Genomic DNA, 23284 nt, shown 5'->3' with positions numbered 1-23284 from the left:
CTATTCCAACTCAAAATCCTCCAAAATCGCTCCAAAAGGTGTCGACAACCTGTGATCTCTGAAAGGGAAAGACAGTCAACTCCCCCTTAAGGGTGGACACTTCTTAAGGACGGACACCCAGTGTTGGTCCTTGTCGTTTTTCAGTCATCTTACTGAAACTATACTGTCTATAAGACGGAAACCTCTAAGACGGACAATGGACACTTTTGAAACCTTCAACGGACATGCACTTACGGAAATGTAGTCGCTCTACATGATAGTAAATTGCAATTTAGGGGAAGCAAATTACAAAACCATATACATTGCATTGTAATTTGTAAACATTTGCTTTATTAATAACAGAGACTTGTAATCATTGCATCCAACGTATCTCACACTTTTGTGACAATCGTTCTCACTGTGTCTGCCCTACAAATCAAAGAAACGATCATGTTATCTCTCGATCATTGGTTAGGGGATATATAATACGTGTGGATAGCAACAGTACCATTTTGGGCTCCTGCATTGGAGGTTCCAAAATAAAACGTGGAAGAACAAGGGGGGGGGGGGGGGGGGCACTTGACCAATATTTGGGTGGAGATGAGCGACTAAGGGTTTGAAACCCTCACACTGTTTAGGACAAAAAACCCTAAAGTACATATCCTGCTTAGGACAACACCCTCAATTTTATTACCCTGTTCAAGTCAAACAACAAAATGAACGCCGTCTTGTTTTAAAAAGTCATTTATTGGTTAGAGTAATTGAGAAAATTCAAATTGAATACCCCTCAACCCCCCCCCCCCCCCTCCCTACTTCCGTGGTGGAAGAAAAGGGGGAATTTCACTCCGTGAAAAGAGTGTAGCGTGGAATGGAGGGCAGCGACAGGAGTCTGTTCCTTTTCTTGCGAGTTTCCCGTGTTTTACCCTCGCCCACCAACTATACTCAATCCCTTTCCCTTTTCTAAATGCAAGCAGCGCAGCCTACTAATGATATTGAACTGCTTTTGAAAGGTTTGAAATCAGGAGTCATTTCATAAGTAGGTGGAATATGATCGTCCGGGTGAGTGTAGTCCTGAACAGGACTGTTGAGGACAGTGACGACTGACGTTTTGACAACCTGTGCGGTAGTCATCCTCAGAGTCATATTGAGTTGTATAACTTCAGTTGATGGCGTTAAACTCCGGTATTTTACCTGATCAGTCAATTAATTCGCGATGTTATTGGTAGCCTGTCGGTTAAGCCGCGTGAGGTTGTTAGCTATGAAGACATTATTAAATGTCATTAGTACGTCTCGAGCTGTTTCGATCCGTCTTTTGTCACAGTATAGTAGCCATTTAGTGCCATTGTCGTGCTATGAAGAGCTCAATTTATTTTTTTGGGGGAACAACTTACCGCAGAATGGATCGTTCTCGTCTGTACTTAGGTAGAACTTTCCTTCGCCTTTAGGGCTGTCAGCTTCGAAACCCATGCTAGGACATGTACCATTACACGCCGACGCTGGACATTTCTTTTGCTTGAAGGACTGGTAGTCGTCGCATGGATATGCGGTCCATGAACACGATCCCTTCACGGAGGCAATGAAATACTGCGTCGCTCTCACGTGGCTACATACGACTGAAAGAATTGAAAGGAAAATTTAAAAAAAACCTAAATACAGCAGCGTGATAGATACTTACTTACTGTAATTACTCGAAAGAGCGCCTCCCTCAAATAAACACCCCACCTTCCCAGCAACAATGCAGCGCTTTTTTTATTTTCACTGGTTTTGCCACTTTTATTTTTTGAGAACGTAAGTAAGTAACGTAAGTAAGTAAGTAACTAACTAACTAACTATCCATCTAAGTATCTTACTAACTAACTAAATAACTAACTAACAAGCTAATTAACTATTAACCCTCTGACGTACATAAGGTGTTTCTGAGTTTTTTCCTGGAGGATAAAACACCTGTACCTGGCATTTTCGTAGCTGTTTATTCATCCCTCGCACACATTTTGAGACAAGTTTAGTGATGGTCAGTTGCTATGGTTACGAGCTATGACGTCAAAAGTAGCAGGCGTTCAAGCCAATTTTGGGTGAAAATACATGTTGTTTCAACTTCTTTTAACAATAAAAGTAAATCTTGTTGCCAAAATGATGCAAAGTGCTTATTTTTGTGTTATTTATCATGTAAAGTACAAAAAATTACCATTTCTAGCGGTTTTAACCTGATTTCTACTTCTTGGTAAATCCAAGATGGCGGCCAAGATGGCGACTATTGTTGGTGACGTCACAGGTCTCCAGCAGCGCCAGCACCCCTAAAATATATCTCATCTTGTTAAGAAGATCAAAGGCTTTCCACTAAAGGTAAAATCGTTTTAATACTGCAACATATCAAAAACTCGGGGGAGGGGTTCCATCCCCCCCCCCCCTTTGTACCAATGTGGGGGTATGAATTTGCGTGTGACGTCTAAGGGTTAAACTGACTAACTGACCAACGAAATAACTAACTAGCTAGCTAATTAAAATCTTATATAGGACTTGCGCGGTTAAGATTAAGAAAAACACTAGGGCTAGAATTTTACACCCATTTTTGCCTTTTTTTTTTTAACTGCAATGAAACTTGAAAATATTCAGGCAGGATTCGAACCTTTTGATATGATCTGAATTTTTTCACGCTCTCTTTACGCAGCTACTAAAGTTGCGTCTATAAATGCTATGATCATCTTAAATTTGAAATAAGTAGGAAAGTAAATTCTGAATATCGAATGCAAACTATGCATGCTCGGCCTTCAGTTCATAAACAATAAAGATGAGCGTATTGTTGTCTTTTTTAAGAAGAAGTATACATGAGTTGAGATTTCTTTTGCGGTTGATATCTTTCTTAACAAGAGCAAAGGATAATATAAAATTTTAAAAATTTTTCTAAGGAAACGTAGGACAGTAGTGATATTTCCAAAATGTGAGATTTATGTGACAGCCACCCCCAAGAAGCCGAGAAGCCAAAAAAATTCAATGAGCGCCCGCGCGGTGCTTTTTCGAGTATAAAGGATGGTTTAAGGAGGAAAAACCGGCAAAATCAAAGAAGCATAGATTTCACATAAGATTTTAATTAATCTCTTATACAGCAAACGCTATTTGCGAGTTCAATAACCGCTCGCTATTCAAGAAAATGCAGGAGCAAAAACTTTCTTGTGAAATAAATACGATTGATTTGCATGACAAGAAAGTGCCATTTAAAGAGTCGCTTTAAAATAAAACTTAAATAATTAGAGCACCTCGGAAACAACTCATGTAAAATTTTGAAAATTCTCTTTTTTAACCTACCATTGACTAGACATCCGGGCTGATGTTTACCACCATTTGGATAAAAGTCGATGTCTCCAACCCTCTGGTTTGTTCCCAGAAATCCTGCATTGGTGTGAATCACGTCGACATAGCTGGCGTCACTTTCATCAAGTCGAAAGTCTTTTTCCTCGTTTGTAAACTTAGGACCAGCGGGATCCAAGCCTGTCATCCCACCAGAAAAGAATAATATAACAGTCAAGTAGATAACAACAGAAGCAAAGTTGTGGAACTGATAGTAGAAGTAGTAATAGTGGACGCAGTGGTAGTGGTGGTGGTAGTAAAAATAGTGGTGGTTATGATAGTAATAGTGGCAGTGATAGTGGTAATGGTGTTGGTAATGGTAGTGGTAGTCGGTTGTGAAAGTGGTAGTGGTGACGGTAATGCTTTTGGTAGCGGTAGTGGTGGTGGTGGTGATGGTGGTGGTAGTGGTAGTAGCAGTGGTAGCGGTAGTTGTAGTTTAAGTGGTAATAATGGTGGTAATGGTAGTGGTAGTGGTGGTGGTAGTTGTAGTTGTAGTGGTAATAGTGGTAATGTTAGCGTTAGTGGTGGTGGTAGTGGTAGTGCTAGTAATAGTGGCAATATAATGATAGTGGTAGTGGTAGTCGGTAATGATAGTGGTAGTGTTAATGGTGATGGTAATGATAGTGGTAGTGCTACTGGTAGTCGCGGTGGTAGTGGTAGAGGTAGTGGTAGTGATAGTGGTAGTGGCAGTGATAGTGAAAATGGTGGTGGTAATGGTAGTGGCAGTGAAAGTGATAATGGTGGTGATAATGTTAATGGAAGTGGTAGCAAAACTTAGCAGTGGCTACAATCGGCGACAAAATTGTTGAGACATTTTACTTAAATAGGGTGACTTCAGAGAACAAAAGAATCCGCACCCCTCCCCTGTCCCCTCTATTCAAAGTTGGGGTGTTTGTTGTTTTCTATAGGTAGATAGAACAAGGGCCCAACATTGTACGGAGGGGATGGGGGAGGAAAGCTATATTTCCTCCTTTTGAAGTTCGTAAAACGTAAAAAAGCCTACTTTTGGGCGGAGTGTCTCAACTCATTTTGTCGCCGATTGTAGGTAGTAATAGCAGCAACAGCTGTGATAGTAGTCATGCCTTAGGAAAAATCAGGAGAACTCCTGGAAAAATAAAATAAAGTAGGTGAAAAGTGGCTGTAATATTGACCTTGCTGTTTGGTATTGGATAAACCGACAAATGAATATAAACAGTTTGGTAAAATTTGCTTTTAGGTTAGTCCTTACCAGTAATACGACCCAGTTTCATTCCCTGATCCTTCAAATAGCTTCCAGCATATCCCGCTGCTTGAGCTCCAAGACTGAACCCCACAATGTAGAAACGATCGATCGAACCGACTGATCCAGGGCTACTCGAAATCAGGAACCTTATAAGCTCCGCTGTCTGAGCACCCACAAGCCGTGTGTTCCCGGCTGCCTGGAGGTAATTCGGTCCTTTAGCCCCTTTAGACCAGTCCACCAAAATCACATTGCAGTCTTCGCGTCGTAGCAGAGCATTTTTCATCTCTGTGGCCCAGGTGTTAATGTTTTCTGTGCAGCAATTATGAGTCAGTCACCGAAAGTCTATGGCTAAAGCTTATATACTTAGTTAGGCGGCAAAAAATGAACTAATCCTTGCTCCATGAAGAGTGAGAAGAATATAAAGAAAAGTTAAATGGTAAAGAGCGGCATTTGTCCGATCGTTCGGTTTACTGCAGGGCGGATAAAGGTTGGGCGGTGAAACGAGCGCTCCGCTCTTCATTTAATGTGTGATGCGGAGTAGGACTGGCACGAGCGCTCTTTCCGCGCTTCCGGTGCGCTTCAAGGCCGGCGAAATTTTCCTTTTTGCAAACCGGAAATCCTATTTTCTTTCTGTAATTTCAGGCTACAGTGTTAAATAGATAAATTCGTTTCATAACAATATGAATAAACAGTTTCATATGTTTGTGTCTGTACGTCTAGAAGTCAAACTTGTTGGTCGTATAATGCCAAAATTTGAGTTTAATTTGAAAGTGTTGAATACCTCCTCCTTCCACTTAATATCACCTAATCGTCTTTCAGCGTTTCGTTTGCAAAAGCTTAACACTTCTTAACCTCAATTTTTACATATGTTAAAGGGGGATAAATTTTATATAACATAACAGAAAATTAGATTGATATATATTGATATAGTGGCGTTGTACTGCTTCAAACTTTGCTTCTCGGGTGCAACGCGCCTTGGCGATTCGCGCAATGCGTTGCAAACCCGGCAACCGCATGTAAACAAAATTTATTGAGGTTAGTTGTAAGGTTTTTTCTCAGTTTCTCTCTAAAACTAAACAAGGTAAACAGTAAAAACTGAGGGGAAACTAATTTTGAAGTTTCGAACAAACAGAAAGACGTATGAGATGTTTTTTTCAAAATTAAAAAGAAGGATGATGGTGATTAAAATTAGCATAATTTCACCTTGCGCGAGCTGCACGCATTTATAAAATAATGAAACACGATCCGCTGTCATTTAGTTTTGCCTTGGATGACATGGATGAGATTTTCCTTCGTGTTTTAGACAGTACTTAGTTGTTTTTGTTTTGAAATAACATCGACATTGGCGAGTAGCAGAACGAAAATATAATTCAGTGGTAGAGTCATGGAAGTAATAAAAGAAACCCTTTGAAAGAGATGTTTGTCTACTCCAACTAAACCTCCCGCAAAAAATAGCAACATTTGCCTCTCGGAGACAGCGTACCAGCACAAAGGAACGAGGAAGAAGTGCAAGAAAATAAATCAAGCTGCCATAATTCAGTGACAGCGGCAGTATCTAATGTACAAACCACATCGCAACATCGCAAGCCCTGACCGAAGTCGAAAACAAGCGACATTTCTAAGCAGAGTCCCAGTCGACTGCATCACACCTTTTTGCTCGGACGCGCTCGTTTCACCGCCCTACCTTTATCCGCCCTGGTTTACTGTTCTAAAGATTTTTACAAATCTAGGTCTCCACAAAATCTGTCTGTTCTCACTTTGTCGCTTTCGTTTTGACATTATTGTATAGCCTAAGAAAACAGCCAACGTTTCGCGACGACACCGCACCGGTTTCCCCGCAAAAGACGTCTGTGAACGACTACAGAAATCCATAATAATGACTTGTAACCTCCCAAAGCTGGGTAGTGCTTGTGATTGGTTGAAGCAAATTTTTCTCGCTGCACGAACAATCAGAAGCACTGCTCAGATTCTGATTAGTTTAGAGATTTCTAGCACGAAAAATACAATCATAACTAGCCTAAAAAAATAATTACGCTGTGACCAACTTGTTTCTCAGTCTCCTGGCTCTCGCTCTTACCTGTAAATCCGTGGATGACGAAAATTGTCAGTGGTCTTGAAATAATGAAGTGAGAGGCACTGAGCTTAGATTCATTTTCATCATCAATGAGCTTTGCTGCATCCCTGTTTTCTCTTGTAAAGAGATTGAATCGTACTCCAATCTGGGATGGGCTCTGTGGTTGCTTTACCAGAGGGTTTGGATGAGGTTTAAAACAACCATACTTTTGATAACAGACCTCCTTCGGGAAAAGCCATGCTAAAAATAACGTATAGTGAATGTTACGTTTAGACGGAAAGGGGGCGGGGGGAGAGGGGAGGGCTACTGGCATAGGTGTGCCATTTGAACATTAACTTCTTTTGTCCTCTCTCTGGGGATTTTGACCACAAATTTTGCCTCAACCTGGGGTTTTGTTATCCCCAGAAAGGGATATTTTGTCAAATTTGAACTATTTTCCATTTCCGAGGATCAGAAATTTGACCAAAAAATATTTTTTTCGGTGAGGAGATTGAATTCTGCTCCAGCCTGGGATGGGCTCTGCGGATGCTTTAAATGCTTTTGAGGTTTAAAACAGCCGTAGTTTGGATAACAGACTTCCTTCTGTGGTGGAAACAGCCGTTCTAAAAGACTTACGTAACCGTTTACACATAAAAAGATGACTGAGTCTACAAATAATGACCTATCCGAATAGCTTCCAAAAGAAGACATACCAAATGAAGCTGACTGGCACCCGCGCACATTCTTAAAAATAATAATAATAATCATAATAATGATAATAATAATGACAATAATAATAAATAATGATAATAGTTAATAATAAAACTCTGTTTATTGAGGGTAAAACTTAATATCTCCCGATAATCCACACGTTGCCCGCAGAAAAAATGAAAAAAATAAAAGTAAAATAAAATAACACAACAATCAATCAAAATACAGAGATTCATAGGTGAGATTCATCATTATTTTCAGTGATCACGTTATGAAATAAGGTTGAAAATACAGGTGTTCGTAATAAAAGTAAACATAAACCTCGAAGCTCTTTGATTTGGGTTAACAGCTCAAAAGAGATCTAGAGTCACGTTTACGGAAAAGGGTCAACGTCAAATCAGTACCACGTGACCCTTTACTCATCCTTTACTGTTAATTAATTCTCCCAATTACAAAATTAATAGTAGCTTCTCGTTAGTTTGTCCATAAGAATCGTTTTGCACTGTTTTTATCTGCTTATCTTCTATTTTGAGAAATTCTTGATTTGAATGTGACGTTTGCCATTTGCCGTGAGCATGCTCTATCTCTCTTTAATATTAGACCACCGTTGTTTCCCGAAAAGTTATTAATAATCTATGACAGGGAGGGGGGGAAAGGTTGGGACAAAGACAAATTAAGTAAAATTGTACCCTCACCTATTGAACCATAATAGCATAAAAAAGCACTCGCCCATATTGACCTGCTTTTGAGCATTCTCCCCCCCTCCCCCACCCCACCCCCTCCAACTCCCGCCTCGCGACTCCATTCCAGTCTGGGCATAACCACCCCGAGGTTATAATTAACAAACAAGGCGTCGTTATCGTTTGCTTTTCTCGAAAAATAACTTTTTCGTCTCAACTTCCTGTAGAATATGTGTGTAATGAAATGATGACTAGTGGAATAAGCAACTAATTCCACTTGCGTTTTGTCAAAATTCGAATAATTTCCTTCCCCTGATCAGTGAGCCATATTACCTATCGGCGATTATATATATCGTGACCTTCTTATCATTCGGAACTACACGCATAAAAAAGTTTAAACATACATTTTCAACAAAGTTCACAACTTTAAGTTCATTAGAAATCATCTTTAAACCTGGATGCCATCTTGGCATTCAGATATTCGCGGAAGTTGCCGCAGAAATTTCGTTCGTGAAATTACAGTTTAACGCTGAAATCTCTCGCCAAAATTAAGGAGTAATTTATCATTAATTATCAATCGTCGTCTCTTTTTAACACAGCTAACATTTCAAGCCGCTGAAATGGTAGTCCTGCGTTAGTTACAGACCTACCGTATACAATGGTGAATGTAAGAAGTTATATATAAGTTAAATTCCGTATGTCTGCCGCTTAAGTACCGATCGCAATGAACATTGTGGAACATCCCGATAGCGCCTAATATAATGCTAAATTTAGAATCAGTTCCCCAAGTCAATTATTTTTGCATCATGACACAGCAATAAAAGTGCCCTCTCTTAGAAAGTATTTCGTTGTATCGAGGACTTTGTTATATATCAGACAACTGTAACAAGCACTACAAGAAAATTAACTCATATGCTTTCAGCAAAAATATCAAAAAACTTTTAAAATAGCGAAATATCCAGGTAAAGGTGTTCTAAACTCTACAATAGAATTTTAAGTTTGAAATTTGCTTTTGTTAATAGTGGCCGAGGACTTCGTTATATAGAGGTTCGTTAAATCGAGGTTCCACTGTATTTTTTCACACCAGACTCTGTCCCCGTAGTCAAACAATGAGATGATTAAGCAATTGTATAATGTTATCCGTGCTTGTAATGGTAAAAGATGTCGTCGCTATCGTCCATCCTACTCACCCCTAAGCCTTTCGCTTGAGATTACCCTTTACAAAACAAAGCCTTACCTTCTGTAAATACAAGCAAAGTTGGCAAAATGAAAATAAATCCCTTGATGGACATTGCCGATCCTTGTCTTGAAATCAGTTTTATTATCGTTCCTCTGCAGTCTTAGTTATGCCTCAGTGCTTTGGTTCCCAAGCCGATCTGTAGCAGATATGATACCAGCAATAGACGAACGATATATTAAAATTCATACTTGGCTGCGAGGCTTGGGAGACGTGAAAGAAAAGAAATCATCTTGAGGCTCAGCGATGAATAATACATTTCTTTTATTTTATTTCCCCAAGCATGACGGAGCCAAGTATGAATTTTGATATATCGAAAATGGACCCCATTTACAGTGCTTCAGTTCCCAAGCGTGGAAAGACCGACTCTGAGTCAGACACACTTAACAGTTATCAATTCCTTTTCTGGGGCTTATATAATTACACTTATCAGTTCTGTTGGAATATGATGTATTTATCACACGCTAAGTAAGCTTTTTAGGTAGGTGTTACATGGTATGTTATAACAATTGTTCATTGGCGGATGGTTAGTATAAATTTTTATAAAATGGCTAAATCCGCGAGCTCGCAAAATGAAGCGAATCCTGTGTTCTGATTGGCTACCCGAGCGGGCAAGGCCGCTCGGGGGTTTTCCGCTTTAGTCGCGCAAGAAATAAGTTCTTTCTTTGGCCATATAATAAATTCTTTATTGACCAAGCTTGTTTGGTAAAGATGGCTGTATATTGGCCTCGTTCTTTTCTGCATGCGTTATTATTAACCTCCACTTTGTCTCGGTCAATAAAAACGCAGAAAGGTCGCATATGCTAGCTTGTCGAAGTTAGTAGAAAAACAAGAAACAACATAGGCAACAAATCATGGAGAATATTGGATATAGCCTGGGTGTAACGCCATAAGTCCGCCGAAGGAAAAAACAAAGCAAGTCTGAAGTGTCATGTAAAGCAAAGAGAAATACTTATCTTAAACGATGCGAAGAGTTAAAAACCCATCGATTAGGCTGAGCACTCGCTGAAGATCTAAGTTGAAAGGAAAAAGCGGTGGAGGTGGAAGAAGGCTAGACCTTTCGATCGACGGGGCGAAAACGGCGACGCCTGCCTTGGATTTCTTTTCTGCTCTTCTCTCTGCCCTATGCATCAGTCTTCCTGTCGTCCTCAAAACTCGACGCAACCTCGCCGGAAAGGTATCCATTCACAGTAGACCAGCTAAAGTCACTTTATCGGCCATTTAGAAACCTTTATACGCGCAGAAACCAACCAGTACCTGCTCCCAGGACCGACTTAACTTGGCGGTAGAATTTGGACTTTAACACGTCAATTCCTTAAACTTGCCAAGCGTGATCCCGAGCTGCTGCTGATTCCCTTCTCTTTCACAACTAAAACTTCGCTGCGGGTCTTATTAACAGCGTTAACGACTTGCTCGACTGTCGCACTATTTTCGCAATTTCCTCCGAAAATGGCTTTGAAAAACCACTGAAGCGATCTTTGATAGCCTGCGTAAGGTTATCTGCTAAAGAACCGATAAACTCCGCAACAGAAGCCCTAATAGCCTCATTAATGGAACGCAACGACTGTTGCATCGCTAACGTTAACGGACGGAACTGAAGATCCTTGCTTCTTGCTCATTAAGCGATCGACGAAATCAGACTGTGGGTTGTTAGGCGTTCACAGACCCGAAGGACGAATACGAATGAACAAGACACTTATATAACTGTATGCAAAATTCTTAACACCAAAAATACCGAAACACAAACAGACAAGATAATACACGTAATTAACCAAATAAGAACGTGCAGAAAACAAATATCTGCTAAACTGCATTCATATGCATTGCGTTTGTTTTAAACTTCCTGCAAGCGATAGAGCTCTTTACTAACTTCAAAAAAGATTCCACTGCATTAAACCATAGTTTATTTTTAACAAGGAGTGAATCATGTTTATATGACCAGGTGAAAGACAGTGTTCTCTCTGCAGTGAATAAAACTCCCGGCCTTTCAATCATATACCGTAATGATTCGATTTAGTGCCCGGAACGCTTATTAACTTTTAGTACCTCAAGGCAGGGCGCTTATTCGGGACAGGGCGCTTTTTCTTTTTTGAGAAATAACCAAACGTTCCAAATAAAAACTTTAATGGAAGCAAATTAAAATACCAAATCCATTGCATTGTAATTTCTTAACATTTGCTTTATTAATAACAGAGACTTGTAATCATTGTATCCAACTTATCTCACACTTTTGTGACAATCGTTCTCACTGCGTCTGCCCTACAAATCAAAGAAACGATCATGTTATCTCTCGGTCATTGATTAGGGGATATATAATACGTGTGGATCAGTAGCAACAGTTCCATTTTGGGCTCCTGCATTTGAGATTCCAAAATAAAACTTGGAAGAACAAGGGAGGGGGGAAGGCGGGAGGGGGGGGGGCACCCGACCAATATTTGGGTAGAGATGAGCGACTAAGGGTTTGAAAACCTAACACTGTTTAGGACAAAAAACCCTAACGTACATACCCTGCTTAGGACAACACCCTCAATTTTATTACCCTGTTCAAGTCAAACAACAAAATGAACGCCGTCTTGTTTTAAAGAGTCATTTATTGGTTAGAGTAATTGAGAAAATTCAAATTAATTAAATTCAATTAATTCGCGATATTATTAGTCGCCTGCCAGTTAAGCCGCGTGAGGTTATTGGCTATGAAGACATTATATTAAATGTCATTGGTGCGTTTCGATCCGTCTATTGTCACGGTATAACAGCCATTTAGTGCCATTGTCGTGCTATGAAGAGATCAATTTATTTTCTTTTTTTTGGGGGGGGGGGGGGGGGGGGGAACTTACCGCAGAATGGATCGTTCTCGTCTGTACTTAGGTAGAATTTTCCTTCGCCTTTAGGGCTGTCAGCTTCGAAACCCATGCTTGGACATGTACCATCACACGCTGGACATTCCCCTTTCTCGAAGGACTGGTAGTCATCGCATGGAATTGCGGTCCATGAACACGATCCCTTCACGGAGGAAATGAAATACTGCGTCGCTCTCAAGTGGCTACATACGACTGAAAGATCAGAAGTAAAAAGAAAATGAGAAAAAAGTAATTACCTTACTAACAATCTTACCTTCTCGTAGGCTTTCTTTCAAACTTCGGCCTATTTCTCAGTACGGTTACAGGAGTGGATATGAACACTGTACTGAGATCTGTTTCCTTGCAGATACTCCTTAAAAAGTGGATAAAATCCTTCAAGCCATCTTTCTCGTGTATATTTGCATTTCTTCCCTTCAGTTAGTCATAAATTCAACTATTTTGTCTTCGGATAACCGTGAACGATATTTTCTTTTTATAAGTTTACTCAGGAAGAGAAGCTAGGCCGTTGCAACTGGAAATGAAGTTAATCGATAGTATATCTTAATTTATTATTCATTCAAAATATTTCCCCGATTGTGATTGGCTAAAAGCACACGCATAATTCACCATAACCAGCTAATGCATGATGACCAAATTTGGAAGAATTTTGCGATTAATCAACCGATGACGTCAAAAATGCAGCTTTCTTGTAGGTTAATGCACCGTTAACTGAGAAGACCTAGGGACGAGTTAGAGTTGTTTTGGGTGTGACAACAAAAATTGCGGACATTTCACTCGTTTCAAGAGTAACAACTAGGCGAAATAATAGCTAAAAACATAGCAAGAACAGCAAGAAGACAACTCGAAGGGCAACATCTGCTATTTGGAGAATATTTGCGGAGCTGAACAACCCTAAACATGCACTATGAGTCTATCGAAGATAAAATTAACATCGATGGAGGTAAGCATGTTGTAGCTATATGTTTTTAAACAAAAAACTATTCTAAATGAGTATAAAAAAAAATTATTGAATTCAGCTTACGTATCATATGAAGAATTATGGAGATCTCTCCATAATCTCCATAATTCTTCATAAGATACTCAGTCTCATTCATTAATTGTTAAATATATCATCGAATCGTTGGTAAATTGCTCGCATCTTTCTTCGGCGAAATATTTTGAATGAATAATAAACAGTTTTACCTAAGGCTAAAGACGAAGCTCCCGTTCCCAAACTTACAATTTACTTCCTGCAATCATTTGAAAACTAGTAACTTGTCAGAGGATAACTTTTAAAAAAGGCAGCCTCGATGGGTCGACATCTGAGCCCGCGATACGGTAATGTGATACTGGTCAGTGGATATTCTCTTTTGACAGGTGTCAATTGACCACAACTAACTAGAAAGTGTGAGATTTCACATTGGTAGCCCTCTTGTGAGGGAGAGAAGACCCTGGCACACAGCAGAAATCACTGACCCATTTGTCCACGAAGACTGGAAATTTATTCGAAATGGCGGCTCAGACAAAGAGTGAGAGGATCTGGGTACAAGATCTTGAAACTTGTAAAACACAAACAAAATGGCGGCAAAGGCGAACTCAATGTCACTTTTGTTACACACTTTTCATTTTAATTTGAGGAACTTTGGCTGTAATAACCACAGGTGATGACCCAGACTCAAAACAGCCTACACTGGAAGCTATTATGAGGATTTGTATGAGAAATTATCGTAAGATCGATAAAACGGTTGAAATGTACACAAACGGCTAGTTAAGTATACATACCTCTATAAAGAGTTGTGTCTGTATTGTTTTCTTACTGTTTCCTGCCTAACGCTATTTTAGAAAGCTTAAATGCATGGCTTGGTTTCTCACCAACTAAGAAGAAGACAGGAGAAAATTAGGCTGTCCTACGCTGCCCGAAGAAAAAGCCTAAAAAATTACCTTTCCTCCACTCCAATCGCTCTAAATCTTGGCTTGAGCATAGACCGAAGATTTTCCTTCGTTGAAAACGTCAATTTAGAGGACGAGAAATGTAGCAAAAAAATTGAACTTAGCGCTTCCGTGAAACCCCTCTTCTTCGTGGTGAACTACCGGTGGCCGTTGCTCTCCGCCTAGTAGCCCCATTAATTTTCGGAATTTTACGGGATGAGGATTTATTGGATTTTGAGGCGCATATTTCCCTTCGTATATAAGCCCCTCCGATTGTTAGCCCCTCAAAAAGTAGCCTCCCCCGCAGACATTCTTAGGCGTGCGTCACGCGTTCCTTCCCCACGAACGTGTGCTGACTTGAGCGGAAAAAAACGTAGACCAATCACAGCAGAATGCCAGATCTGGGAAGTGCACTTTGGACCCTGAGAAATTTCCCGCTTGACTTTATATTTCCAGAAAAGATCAGAAAGGTCTCTTGAAAGGTGAAGATCTTACAGTTTTATAACAAACTACTCAGTTAACTCACAAACGTTCTTAGTACGTAGTGGCTACCCCCACAATCTCATTAAAAAAAAATTACCTCGGAGGTTAAATTTGCTGAACGGAAGTCGGCTTTACTACAAAACAATAACGTGTGAAAAAAAATTCTGCCTTTTGTTCAGTCTTACATGGTAACCCCGCCGATGTATCACCCAAAGAACAACTTTATGAGCAAACGACATCGAATCCAGCCTTTACAGAGATACAACAACCCATCGCTTATCTCCTAGATTCTCGTCTGGAGCAAAAATCTTTGGTCACGTATCACACTCTAAAGAGCTTGTACGTATGTGTTTGGCTTGTCAACACTTTGACTTCAACAGCACCGATTGGATCTCCGATAATCTGCGTGTGATCTCCACATGATATTTGCGAACAATTAAGGGATTTGTCTTTCAGTTCAGCAGAAGTTCGTGGGGAAGGAACACATGACGCACGCCTAAGGATGTCTGCGGGGGACGATACTCAAAAAGGGCCTTTGTTTGCAATATAGCAATGTGAAATGTATTCTCCACTTTGAAATATATCGAATATTTACAACAAAAACTTTTTTCAGTTTCATTTCACACCGTACTTTGCCGTCATTGTCAATGTGAAAATTCACTATAAGCCAGGCTCTAGTTGTTCAAAAAAAGGACAGCCTTATCCACTGGATAAATCTTTCTTCCAAGTCATGTCAAACACGCCTTACTCATTAGATGGGCCCTTTCAAATTCTAAAATTGAAACATGACTTGGTAGAGGTGTGCTGATTATTGATTATAATCGATCACTGGTCAAAAACGTAAAGCAAAGTGATTATCGGTTATACAAATGTTTAGTTGATTATATTTATTATACAATGAAAAATTTATGTGATAGCCGGAAAGCAAAAGATTTCAATGAATGACCGTTCGTTGCTTTTTCAAGTAAGGACGGTAATGGCGGGGGTTAAGAAGCGGTGAAATCAAAGAAACATAGAATTTCCCGTTAAATTTGCATTATCTCTTATCCAGAATACGCTATTTGCGAGTTCCTTACCCAAGTGCAAAAACTTCCTTGCGAAATAAATGAGTTTGATTTGCATGACAGTAAAGAGCTATTTTCAGCGTCGCTTTAAAACAGAAGCTGCACCTCGAAAACAAGTGAACAAACGAATAAACAAAAAATATATTTGAATAAATTTGCACAATATTTCGGGGTTTTTATTCTTTTATTCTTTTGTGCACTTGTTCATCGCCTTGCCGTAAGGATCACGCAGTTTTCAGTTTTATATTTTGATACAATTTGTTATACTGATCCAGGTACACAACTGTAAGATCCGACACCACTCAACCGTTTGTCGCTGTAGGCCCTCTGATATTTAAAACCGCGGAAACAGCCCATGTAAAATGTAGAAAATTTCCTTATTTCACTTACAATCGATGGAACATCCCGGCTGATGTTCACCACCATTTGGATAAAAGTCGATGTCTCCAACCCTCTGGCTTGTTCCAAGAACTCCTGCATTGGTGTGAATCACGTCGACATAAGTGGCGTCATCTTCATCAAGTCGAAAGTCCTTGTCCACGCCTGTAAACAAAGGGCCTGCGGGATCCGAGCCTGTTATCACACAAGAAAACAAAACAAAACAAAAATAGTCAGGCGTTAGCAGATAAGTTGTGGATTTGGTGGTGGAAGTAGTGGTACATGTAGTGGTGATCATGGTGGAAGTAACAGGAGTGGTAGTGATGGTTCACGTGTTAGTGGTAGTGGTACTGGTAGTGGTAGTGGTATTGGTAGTGATAGTAGTGGTGGTGGTAGTAGTAGTTGTAGAGGTAGTGATAGTGGTAAAGGTCAGGGTTAGGGTTAACTAGTGTTAGTGTTAATAGAAGTGGCAATGGTAGTGGTAATGGTGGTGGTAATGGTAGTGATAGTGGTAAGGGTAATGGTAGTGGTAGTGGTAATGGTAGCGTGGTAGTCGTGGTAATAATGGTGGTGGTATCACAAGAAAAACTGGTCAAAGTACAAAGACAGCAAAATTTCTATAAATTTTAAATTTATAGAGTTTTTATAAGAGTGCAATTTTCCCCCTCTGTCTAGGTTGTGGTGTAGCACTAGTTACATGTGACAGTAGCAAGGTTATCGTAGTCATCGCAGCACCACCAGAAGCATTACTTATGCCTTAGCGTTAAATAATAAAAAAAAAAAAATAGGTGACTAGTGGCTGTAACATTGACCTTTTCGACCTTAAACTAGCTAACAAATGAATAAAAGTAGTTTAGTAAAATTTTTTTTAAACAAGTCCTTACCAGTAATGCGACCTAAATCCATTCCCTGATCCTTCAAATAGCTTCCAGCATATCCTGCGACTTGAGCTCCAAGACTGAACCCCACAATATAGAAACGATCGATTGAACCAGCCGAGCCACCGCTACTAGAAATCAGGAACCTTATAAGCTCTGCCGTCTGAGCACCCACAAGCCGTGTGTTCCCTGCTGCCTGGGAGTAATCAGGTGCTTTAGCCCCTTCTGACCAGTCCACCAAAATCACATTGTAGTCTTCTCGTGTTAGCAGCGCATCTTTCAATTCCGTGGCCCAGGTGTCGATGTTTTCTGTGCAGTAATCATGAGTAAGTCACTAAAGTCCGTGCGCAACACTCAACAATAAACTGATCTTTACAGCAATACTGAATTGAGAAAAAATATATAAAGAAAAATCTACCGGTACAAATTTAATGTGCATTTGTCCAATATCATGGTTTACTGTTTTAAAGATTTTTAGAGATAAATCCGGCTGTTCTCACTTATTCGCTGTCTTTTTGCCTTGAACATATAGCCTAAGAAAACAGCCGACATTTTGCGACGCTACCACTGGTTTAATTTTCCCGGGAAATGACGTCTGAGACTAATACAAAAATTCAATACTGGTGACGCGTTATTTCCCAAAGCTGGGAAGTGCCTGTGATTAGTTGAAGAAAATTTTCCTCGCTGCACGACCAATCAGAAATACTACCCAGATTCTGATTAGTCTAGAGATTTCTAGCACAAAAAATGAATTTATATTTTAATAGCCTAAAAATTTAATACACTATGACAGAGTTACTCAGTCTCTTGGCTCCTACCTTACCTGTAAATCCGTGGATCACAAAAATTGTCAGCGGCCTTGAAATCGTGAAATTAGAGGCAGTGAGCTTACTTTCATTTTGATCATCAATCGGCTGAGAAGAATGCCAGTTTTGTCCAGTGAAGAGATTAAATGTTGTTCCAATCTGGGATGGGCTCTGAGGCTGCTTTACATGATCTTGAGGTTGAAAACAGCCATAGTTCGGAAAACAGACTTCCTTCTTTAATGATGGAAAAAGCCATGCTAAAAATTTTAAGAGACTTACGTAAACGTTTGCATATAAAAAGATTACCGAGTCTGCAAATAATGACCATGGCCTGCCGCGATGATATGGTTGTGCGCATGCGTAAGGTACTGGCCATACCGCAGAGTTTAAATCGTAAAGTTGGTACGCGTACTTCAGTGCTGAAATTGGTATTGTCCGTGCAAATAATGACCTGCTCGAATAGCTTCCAAATTAAGACATTTACTGAATGAAACTGAGTGGCATCCATTCACCCTTTTCAATCATCACTAATTTCAGCGCTCACGTTGTGTTTAAAATATAGGCAATCGTACTAAAAGTAAAAATAAACCTCAGAGCTCTTTTGTTTGGTTTAATAGCTCAGAAGAGATTTAGAGTCAAGTTTACGGCAAACGGTAAACTTCTATTTGCACCACGTGACCAAGTTTCCCCTATACATGCATATATGTCCTTTACAGTTCTAGTTTCCCGTTAGTTTTGTCCATAAGGATCGTTTTGGACTGTTTTTATTTTCAGGCTTATTTTCTATTCTGAGAAGTTCCTGACTTGAATATGACGTTTGCCGTTTGTAATTAGTATGACTCCATAAGTCATGTCAATCTATGACAGGGGGAGCGGAGGTTGGGTCGAAGACAAAGTAAGTATGAATCGTACTTTCTCCTATTTAGCCATCACAGAAAGTACCCTCCCTGTTTCACATTATGTTGTTGGGTATGGACGACATGAGATCATCGCTTTCACCTCGAGCACATTTCCCTCCTTACGATTTTGTGTTTTTCTTTCGTTTTGCTATCTCGTGTATTGAGGTCAGTTTCTATAGCGCTTTATTGTTGTTATAAAATAAAATATTATTATTATTATTATTTATTCTATTGCCCTAACATATTCATCCGTAACAACAACCTGGACGCCATCTTTGTATTGTGATGTTCGCAATGGTTGCCAGAGCAATTTCACACGTGAAATTGCAGTTTAACGCTGAAATTTCCAGCCAAAATTAAGAAGTAATTTGTCATCGCTTTCTCAATAAAGCTAACAAGCCGCTGAGTTTGTGGAGACGAACTTGTCCCACGTAACTTACGGACCTGTCGCAGACAATGATGAAGTTAAGGTGCTTCGATATAGTTTTTCAGAGGCCATACCGATATTTTTCAATCGCCTTAAAAGTGGTTTTTTCCTTGTCTGTCATCATCGCTGTAAAATTTCCACCAGTAATAAGGTATTTGCACGACGACGTCCTTTTACTACTAAGACCAGAATTCATTTCGTTTTTACTTTTATATTTAAATTTGATAATCCCAGGGTGGTTTAAATAACAAAAGCGCCAATTTGCACAAGAAAGCATCATACTGAAGGATTCTGGTCGTAGTAGTAAAATGACGCCATCGTGCAAATGGCGTATTGGCTATGAATAGGTCATTTCCGAGTTCCAAAAATTCTCGCTTTCAAAGCGAGGCTAAGTGCGATGCCATTGATATGGAAATGATTTTTAATTATAACGCAAATAAAACTCATTTTCACAACAAAGGTTTCGCACTTTGCGTCGTTTTGCAAGTGAGATTTTTGGAACTCGGAAATGGCCTATTGAAATTTATGAAAATATAGTTTTAAGTAAAAATCGCCTTTTTTATGACAACAATAAACAAAAAACTTTGAAATTGATAAAAGCCGCATTTTGTGTGATCTGGACTAGCTACTGAAAATCCAACACTAGGAACTTAAAGTTTGGTGTTTAGCAAACAATCTCCGTAAGAACTAAAACATTCTGTATGTTAAAACTCGACTAAAACGAAAATATATTTCAAACCTTAAATTTTAAGTAGCGTCAGAATGCTACTTAATATCATATTTTGATGCTACGAAATTTTGGTGTATTTTCGTTGTTGCGATCTTGAAAACTAACCCGTTTTCTCACCACCTGTCTAAGTGTAACTTCTTTAAAAATTTGGACTTTTAGCGCTTTTTTGTATATCTCTGAAACGACTCTAACGATTTTTTTTTTAAAATCTCTCCAGGTAATCTTCATAATGTGAATAATAATGTCTTAAACTTTCATCGAGATTTTAACTGCAACACCTTGAAATTTCAAGACAAACCTATCCTACGAACCTGTCAAACATCTGCCTTACAACATTCACCGTTTTGACGTTATGCTAACTTTTCCAAAACAATACACACTAGTACATTTTAGTTTGAATTTATCGAAACTGACAATTGTTACACTGAAATGTACTAGTAAAGGATATATGTATTGTCCGCATTAATTTGGGTCGTTTCAGAGATATACAAAAAAGCGCTAAAAGTCCAAATTTTGAAAGAAGTTGCACTTCGCAATTGCAAGAACCAAAGCAAACACACCACCAAAATTTCCTGTCATCGAAATATGATATTAAGCAGCATTCTGACGCTACTTAAGAATGATTTGAGTCATTTATAACGTTTTTATTAAATAATCTATCACGGCTGTTGAAAATTTAAGGTTTGAAATACATTTTCGTTTTAGTCGAATTCAAACATACAAAATTTTTTATTTCTAACAGAGCTTGTTTGCTAAACACCAAACTTTAAGTTCCTATTGTTGGATTTTCAGTAGCTGGTCTAGATCGAGCAAAATTAGGTGGTTATCAATTTCCAAGTTTTTTTGTTTATTAACATAGTAACGGATTTTACTAAAACCAACAGTTTGACAAATATCAATCTAGAGTCGATTATTGGTGAATTTTTTTAGCCTTCAGTCAAGGATAAAACTCACTTTTGAATCAATTAAAAAATATCGGTATGACCACTGAAAAACTGTACAGTACCAAAACACCTTAAAGCCGTGAAATTCATGCCTTCCGCTTCGGTACCAAACTTGATGAAGTGCTTATAAATACTGATGCCGTTAGAAACGAAAACTTTAGGAGACCTTACCTTCTGTAAATGCAAGCAAAAATGGCAAAATTAAAATGAATCCCTTGATGGACATTTTGTCGATTCGCGTAGCGAAATCTGTGATTGTGCCGCATGGGAGATTAGTCAGATTTATATTGCAGTATAATTGCAGTATGAGGTAATACCTTTTAGTAAAATCCAACTAGTGGTCTATTATCAATGCTGCGTTCTGATTGGTTGAGCTACTACTAGGCTATATGTTATAGCCCCCTAGTAGCGAAAAGCGCAGGCTTTTTGGTGGCAAAACAGGATCAAAGTCTAGCTTTAAATAGCTAATTTTTTTTTATTCTCGATGTTTTTGACAACCTAGTTGGATTTTACTAAAACAATTGTTCCTCTAGCCCACATGGCCTCTGAGTCAATAGCCCATTCGGCCTTCGGCCTTATGGGCTATTAACTCAGAGCCCATTCGGGCTCGAGGAATAATTGTTAAAGAGCTTTCGTTCCCAAGCATCTGAAGCCTATTGCCAAGAATTCGAATTTCGAACCAACATGTGCTTTTAACAACGAAAAAGAGATTAAAAAATGATTACGAAAAGAGACTAAAAACTATAAGTATTAAATGTGCGTATAAAACTGATTTAAAAATGGACCTGATTAAGGTTGCTTAGTTCCATGAAGTTCACAAAGTTTTTAGATTTGCCCTAAAAAAACAATTATTTGGTGTTTTCAATGTCAATGTCAATGCCATTGTCCCTGGTAGTCGCTAAGCTTGATAAATAAAAGCGGCGGGTTTACTTGCTACGATTGGTGCGCACGTTAGGAAGTTGTAATAGATTCATAAATTCTGCAAGTTTGGATAAGAACATTGCTATGATCATAGTTAATTGAGTGGAATGGTTATGAAACCTGTCAGACTCCTTTGTTATATGTTTTTGTGGACCTGAAAGTGCACAACTTTCAAAAGAATTCCTATCATTTTGATTGTATTGACCAATAAAAACGATGCATTAATTTATTCCGTAACAATTTGCCAGCAGAAAACAAAGGATTGTGCACTTTCAGGGTGCTTCCAACATAAACAGCAGCACTGTTGTTTTTATCATTGATGTTTGCCGCTTTTCATAACCAGTCTCCTCTAATAACTATGCTATGATCTACTATTTTTTTAATATATAATGTCTAATTTAGGACCAATTTCCCCCGTCAGATATTTTTACATCACCACACAGCAATGGAAGTGCCCTCTCTTTGAGAGTTTTGTATTTTTATCTATTATGATTATTTATTTTTTCAGGTCAATTCGAAGTAGATTCTCGGTTGATGTACTTCTAAGATCAAGCAGAGACGAAACTTGGCTGCCTTGTTTTGAAGGACTTGTAGCTATCTCATAAGCTTGTCGTTATTTTTATCGCCCCAGGCTGTCTCCATACTAGCTCAAACAATGGGATGATTAAGAAATTGTCCGAACATCACTATTGTGCCTAATACAATGCTAAATTTAGAATCAATTCCTCTAGACTAGGTGTAACCCCACCCTTCCACTGACAAAGGAATAAAGGGGGGAGGTTGCGGCTACACGTGGGCTACATTTCCCTTTGTCAGTATTTTTGCATCATGATACAGCAATAAAATGATGCCCTGATATCTTCATTTGCGGTAACAGCTTTTAACCTTGACACCATCTTGGTACTTTATATACGCCGAAATTGCCGCGAAGGCAATTTGTAATTCTACATAGTGAAACTACAAATTAACCCCGAAATTTCGCGCCAGAATTAAGAAGTAATTTTTCATCCGATTTTTTAACTTAGTCTCTTGTTAACGACAGCTCAAAAAATACAGGCCGCTGAGTTTGTAGAGACAAGAGCTTCCAACAGGTACAGGACTATCGTTTACTAGTAGAATTCATATCCATGCCAAGAACTGGTATTCTTTACAAAACGAAAACCTTACCTTCTGTAAATACAAGCAAAGTTGGCAAGAAAAAAATGAATCCCTTGATGGACATTGTCGATCCTTGTCTTAAAATCAGTCAGTTATCCATTCCTTTTCTGGTGCTTTTATAATTACTCTCATCAGCTCTGTTGGAATATGTATTTATCATGGGGTTTTAAGTAACCTTTTGGGTAGGTGTCGCATGGAATGTTGTAACAATTGTTCATTTATTTGGCAGATAGGTAGTGTGTATTGCGGTGCTTTCATTTATATCCATTTGCGTCATTCGACCGTCCCTACGTTCTCAAAATTATGTCGGATATTGAGTCGCTGAATCGCGAACGCAGATTTCACTTCGGGTGAACACTCGCTGTCTTCGTTTCTGAAGCAACACAACTCACCTCGGCTTCTGCAGTTTCAGCACCAGAACACGGCCCTAGTGGTGAAAATGCGGGGTTATAGCGTCACCGTTTACTTTATTTAAAGATCGACAAGAAGTAGAGCGCACTAAAGCGTGATGTTCAAGAGGATTAATTCGTTATGCAATAGCGATTCTGTTCCCAAAAAAAACAAAAAAAAGAATGCAATCTCTCGTTCCGATTCGAGGGGAAT

At 39.1% G+C, this 23284-nt stretch overlaps 2 protein-coding genes across 4 annotated transcripts; both read right to left on the bottom strand.

The window, feature by feature from the left end:
- Positions 1-286: 286 nt before the first annotated feature.
- Positions 287-22844, bottom strand: LOC140946050 (inactive pancreatic lipase-related protein 1-like). 3 transcript variants are annotated; one of them, XM_073395118.1, is made up of 6 exons: positions 22691-22844; positions 6624-6860; positions 4553-4855; positions 3283-3465; positions 1371-1592; positions 287-408 (listed from the first exon to the last, which is right to left on the bottom strand). In XM_073395118.1, exons 1-6 carry the CDS (start codon positions 22743-22745, stop codon positions 395-397), a joined length of 1014 nt encoding a protein of 337 aa, XP_073251219.1. In that variant the 5' UTR covers positions 22746-22844; the 3' UTR covers positions 287-394. The 3 variants fall into 3 exon arrangements, with proteins under 3 accessions (XP_073251219.1, XP_073251220.1, XP_073251218.1); XM_073395119.1 differs by lacking the exon at positions 22691-22844 and adding an exon at positions 20774-20865; XM_073395117.1 differs by lacking the exon at positions 22691-22844 and adding an exon at positions 9228-9365.
- LOC140946536 (inactive pancreatic lipase-related protein 1-like) lies at positions 11473-19000 on the bottom strand. The gene is made up of 6 exons (XM_073395665.1): positions 18946-19000; positions 17620-17859; positions 16803-17105; positions 15931-16113; positions 12062-12277; positions 11473-11486 (listed from the first exon to the last, which is right to left on the bottom strand). The coding sequence occupies exons 1-6, from the start codon at positions 18998-19000 to the stop codon at positions 11473-11475; spliced, it is 1011 nt and encodes a 336-aa protein (XP_073251766.1).
- Positions 22845-23284: the final 440 nt, after the last annotated feature.

Source organism: Porites lutea, chromosome 8, assembly GCF_958299795.1.
Source record: "Porites lutea chromosome 8, jaPorLute2.1, whole genome shotgun sequence".
Taxonomy (NCBI): Eukaryota; Metazoa; Cnidaria; class Anthozoa; order Scleractinia; family Poritidae; genus Porites; species Porites lutea.
The sequence above is the reverse complement of the archived record's forward strand: the minus strand, read 5'-3'. Positions and strand labels throughout refer to the sequence as shown.

Excerpts from the sequence above, each read along its gene's own strand:
- LOC140946536 (XM_073395665.1), bottom strand. The coding sequence starts at position 19,000 with ATGGCCTCTGAAAAACTATATCGAAGCACCTTAACTTCATCATTGTCT. Across the intron at positions 16,114-16,802 it reads GGATTTAGGTCGCATTACTG|GCTCGGATCCCGCAGGCCCT; the intron begins GTAAGGACTTGT and ends GTGTGATAACAG. Across the intron at positions 12,278-15,930 it reads GCCGGGATGTTCCATCGATT|TCGTATGTAGCCACTTGAGA; the intron begins GTAAGTGAAATA and ends CTGATCTTTCAG.
- LOC140946050 (XM_073395118.1), bottom strand. The coding sequence starts at position 22,745 with ATGTCCATCAAGGGATTCATTTTTTTCTTGCCAACTTTGCTTGTATTT. Across the intron at positions 4,856-6,623 it reads CGTCATCCACGGATTTACAG|AAAACATTAACACCTGGGCC; the intron begins GTAAGAGCGAGA and ends ATTGCTGCACAG. Across the intron at positions 1,593-3,282 it reads GCCCGGATGTCTAGTCAATG|TCGTATGTAGCCACGTGAGA; the intron begins GTAGGTTAAAAA and ends CAATTCTTTCAG.